Genomic DNA, 5,236 nt, shown 5'->3' on the forward strand with positions numbered 1-5,236 from the left:
CAAATCGACTCCGGTGCCGGTGTCGATTCATTCGGACCAATCAGGGGAGCGATACCCACCTGCCTGGCCTGAATCTACGTGTTACGGCGTCATAACCAACGTGGAACGGGGCCTTCTGATTGGTCCGCGGCGCCTGGCTATATGATAATCCCTGTTACAATGCTCCTTATACACGTACATGTCATGTCATGTCAATAGACGATGACCAAAGGTAAAACATCTAGATGTAGATGGGTGCCAGGACAGAACCTGAGCTACAGAGTAGGGGTCCTGCCCAGTGCGAGTGATCCAAAACCTCCCATGGCCGCACCTGGGGCAATTACTGTCAGATTGAGGTCACCTGAGTGGCGCCAAATGGCAGCTCACTCCAGACCCTTGCAATTTAGCCCCATCTATTGTAAGCTCCTCGCAATTCAGCCCCTGGCTGCAAAGAGGTAGTAGTCGGCCCACCCTATAACAATAACAACAACATAGAATAGGATGGACTAGGGGTGGGTACGGTGTACTGGTACAAAACCGTTTTTTTTTTCTTGTTGGACTGGTCCAGAAAAAACGGACCTGAAAAAAGTCAGTAGACCTGATGTTGGACCGTTTTGAAAATAAATAGATTATACAGGCAGGCAGTCACGGGTTTTGGGGCTTGCAGGTCCAAGAAAATAACAAGAGCTAAGTAGAGGAGAGTTGATTGTCATTTGTACAAGTTCCTACAGTCAAATTTGGCCTAAAACAGAGGCAGTTAGTGTTGTTTACATGAAGATGGGATTCTAAAACGCCAATGGACGTCGAATACTCCATCAAACAGAATCCTTTGTAGCAAAATGTACCATTGTTTTGAGTATGATAAGTTCACAGATAATTAGGTCCTGGTTCAGGTCCGGACCTGGACCTAATCCTCTGGACCTGTACCGTACCTGTACCTGAATTTTCTGTACCTGCACCCACCCCTAGGATGGACACAATGTACCAGGCTATTTCAGACTAACTCCTCCTACCTTCTGTTGTTGTACAGGTGACTCCAGCTGTACGGTAACTGGTCCATCGTTCTGTATACTCACCTGCATGTAGGCTCCAAACCTGCCATCTGTAAAACATGCGGAAGAAAGCTCTATAAAAATGTGCTGCATCTGAACAAAAAGCATTGGAATGCATTAGAAACAAATCGGTAGTAGTAGTATCCAGTAGTTGATTATACTGCTGCTGGGGTCCCTGACACAGGGGTAGGCAGCGGTCGGCTAGTCTTCACACCGCACTTCCATGCGGCTCTGTACAGTGGGTTCACCCATTAGACCACACACCTTGATGTCCTAACACACTCCATCCAAACAAAGCATTTGGAAATAAAATTACAGTGGCAACTCATCCAACCTGTAATAGGCCATTGCCAGTGTTCTTTGAATTACTTTTTCCAACAGACCCCGAACATTGAGAATCCTATCTATATTGAACACCTGTCTGCTGTCTTCTGTGAACAAGTTTAATTGTATATAGTGTAGAAACTACCACCATAGCCATGCATTCTTTCTTACACCTCTGTTTTTCTCTCTACCTAATGCTTCACAACGATCTGAAATGACTGGCGCCAGAATCCTGAATTCTCTTCATAAAGTCTAGGCATGCTTTCCAAGCCAAGTCAAGAAAAACTTTTCATTCCCTCCGGCTGTTAACCTACTAGCAAAGTCAACTTTCTGCACAATTGCACTCCCTTTCCACCCTTATCTGAAAATAAATTCCCTGAGTTCTCTTTTATATTTCAGGCATGTTTTCCTCAGCAGAAGTCCTTCAACTTCTAGCTGCTAAGTTCCAGGAAAGGGGAACACTTTCGGTTCACTCCAGCTGCTAAAGGTCAGGGTCTAACAATGTTCATCTCCTGCCCAATTTCTTCCTGTTATCTGACCTCACCTGGGGGGACGACGGAATCAAACCTTAAGTACGACCCCGGGCCGGCGGTTGCACGATAATGTCTGTACGTATGAAATTCCATACGGGTCTACAAATTGAAATTCTGACTGGGGGCAGTCCCAGTGAGGGCCAAGCCCACGCCTGTTGCTTAATTGCATTCCTTATCCATTCTGTAGGCAGGGCTCAAAACTCAGTTTTCTTCTCTTACCTGCACAATTGCAAGTTCTAACAAATTTTACCTGAGTGCAGAATCAAAAAGACACTCTGCACGTGCCAAGTTGGATGCTTCTAAAGATCCATTATAGATCAGTTCTATACATGGCTTTGAAATGTTTAAGATACTCAGCATGATATAAACTGTAATTGTGGGAGCTGAAATCCTAATTTGTTGTACATTTACCATGTTTTCATACATGCCATGCGCTCACAAAACAGAGGACAATAACTTGCAGCATGTAATGACTGTAGACTGGGGTGCCTAGGTGTACATGTGTACATGTACTTTGCAATTATACTGAATGCAGTGCAATTTCAGTACATGAAGCAATTATATCAAATACAGAGCACTTTTACCAAATACACAGCAATTCTACCAGCTACAGTGCAATCTTATTCGTATAGGTAGGTACTTGCATTTTAACTAGAATGCCCAGTATGCCTATACTTAAGAGCCTTATCAGCAAACATGTTTGGTATACTGGTAACATTGCTAAGTACATTGTACCGAAATGCATTTAGGTTCGCGGGGATTTAATTTCGCGGTAGCGGGAAAAAGGACTTTTCGCGGTGATTTTAATTTCGCGGTAACACCATAGACTGCAGTCTAATACCATAATAGAAAAATGTTCGCGGTGGTTTTAAGTTTGCGGTAAAGTGGTCACCGCAAAAACCGCGAACATTAATCCACCGCGAACATGTCAGCATTTACAGTACTTAGGCACCCCTAGTAAAGCCATGAGGAGAGAGTATTTTTGTCTCAACAGGGAAGTCGAGGAAAAGTTTGCATGTCTGCATGACTCCCTCTGCTGGGTTGTAATATGTTATGATCAAAGCAATGCAAGTCCATAGATGCGGGGGTAGCAGTCACGAATCCTGCTTATCACAGAAGCATTTATATTGCTGATGATACTTCCTGAGGGCGATCTGTCTGACTAATGCCAGGGCTCTCAATCCCCATTAGACAGAATGACATGATGAAACTAGAGAGGCCACATTTTAGATGAAAATGCAGGATAATTCCAAAGGGGAGAAAATAGTAAAATCGTCAGAAAAGATACTAGAAAGGCAATAGTTAATTACATTTTATTATAACGTATTGTATGCTATGTAGAAAATGAAGGCAAACATGCCAAAATGAATAAAATTTAGCGTATATTCTCTAATCGAACCACAAGCAGAGTGGGGAGGGCAAACATCCTCTGCCTGCTCCTACACTTGTGTATTTATTTTTATTTATTGGTTTGGCTGTTCAGGACACACAGCCAGGGCTGCCCAACTAGCCTATGGCTATTACAAAGGGCTAGCCATGCTGACAAACACACAGACAATACATATGGATTTGGACAGGATAATTATCAGTAACAATTTTCTACGTTCATAAAGGATAGGAATGAAAACATGTTGTGTAACATTGTGTTGCACTTGTGTAACATCAGATCCCTGGCTTAGAGTTTATTCTCCAGAACATGGAGCAACCATCCTGATCTCCATGGCTCGGAAATGTGCGACAAGTTGGCTCAAAGGGTAGATTTCTTTGTGCTATACGTGAGTAACTTAACCAGGGTTCTGTCAAAAGTCTGTCAGGGATGGAATCGATGGCCAAATGATGGACAAAAATAAAACTGCTCCTTCATTTTGGCAGACAAATCTGGCATTTGGGTCCAATGTCACTAGGAGGTAGGAATGGGCTACAATCAATCAATCAATCAATCAATCAATCAATCAATTGCAGGCGGCTAGGCAGCATACTTTTCACTTCTTCTCCAGGATGTTCTATGGGTTAACCACATTACGAAATAGAAACACAGGATTGGGCAACACCATGGACCATTTCCATCAAGGATTTGATTTGCTAAGTTACCACCAATAGCGAGGTTATTTTCCAGGTCTGCTTATTTGTTAGTTGTCTGTTTTAGGAGAAAATAGCTCAAGACTTGCGGAAGGATTGTCATGAAATTTTGATATGCCAAATCTGGAGAGAATCAGATTTTTGGCCTTCTGGCAGCTTCATTTTGTACTGCAACAGAGCTGTATTCTTGGGCAAAGTCCATTCAATGAACAACCCTGTCATGCCATGCTTTTTTTTACAGCAATCAGGTACCCATACAAAAACAAATAGCCAACTTACCTGTAAGTTATGATTTCGACGGGGTGACATGCTATTTATCTATTAGGATTCTCCATATGAGTTGAATACAATGACAAATGGAGGGCATGGGAACAGGTGTCAAAGGACACCTTTTCAAAGCCACCATACCTAAATGAAGTAATTAGCTATATAGTATCATTGACATTTATGTCAAAGGTGGACAATTGACAATGAGCTTTGTTACCCTACATGTACATATTAACCAACCCAACAGGTTTGCACAAGAGCAATGGTCAGTGTGCTTGCGGAAATCACTGTCACATTAAGCATATACATTACACCCTTTTCAGACTCACTCATCATTTCGAGTTGACAACTTTATGTAAACATTTGAAGTAGGTATTCAAGTACCATTTAGTTTGTCATGTGTAGAGTACCTTTTATTTTGTTATAGAGTAATGGTCAGAGTGCTTGAGAAAATCACTGTGACATTAAGCATATTACACCCTTTCCAGGCTCACTCATTTTGAGTCGACAACTTTATGTAAACATTTCAAGTAGGTATCGTCACTAGTGCAGTGGTTAGAATGCTTGAGGAAATCACTGTCACATATTACACCCTTTCCAGTCTCACTCAATCTATGTTGACAACTCTATGTACATGTAAATATTGAGGCATGTCTGTGAGTAAATCTTAGCTTGTCACGTTGTGTACGGTACCTTTTATTTTGTCAGGTTGGTACGCTTTCCTCATCTGTTGCAGGAACTCTTCATAGAAGGCCTGGGACTGCTCAGCTGCCATGGACTGGTGGAAGTCGGGCTTGTTTCCCTTCAGCACACAGTACAGGGTGAACTGTGGGCAAATAGTACAGCACAGTACAGCGTGAACTATGGGCAAATGGAACAGCACATACTGAGTAAACTGTGGGCAAATGGAATAGCACAGTACAGCGTGAACTATGGGCAAATGGAACAGCACAGTACAGTGTAAACTGTGGGCAAATGGAACAGCACAGTACAGTGTAAACT

At 42.5% G+C, this 5,236-nt stretch overlaps 1 protein-coding gene across 1 annotated transcript in view; it reads right to left on the minus strand.

The window, feature by feature from the left end:
• LOC118414372 (D-aminoacyl-tRNA deacylase-like) overlaps positions 1-5,236 on the minus strand; it is a 28,057-nt gene that overhangs the window by 13,777 nt on the left and 9,044 nt on the right. Inside the window, exons 4-5 of the mRNA XM_035818397.1 lie at positions 4,928-5,060; positions 993-1,081 (exon numbers count right to left, since the gene is read on the minus strand). Coding sequence (XP_035674290.1) covers positions 993-1,081; positions 4,928-5,060 — 222 coding nt within the window. The remainder of the gene's footprint in view (positions 1-992; positions 1,082-4,927; positions 5,061-5,236) is intronic.

Source organism: Branchiostoma floridae, chromosome 1 (assembly GCF_000003815.2).
Source record: "Branchiostoma floridae strain S238N-H82 chromosome 1, Bfl_VNyyK, whole genome shotgun sequence".
Taxonomy (NCBI): Eukaryota; Metazoa; Chordata; class Leptocardii; order Amphioxiformes; family Branchiostomatidae; genus Branchiostoma; species Branchiostoma floridae.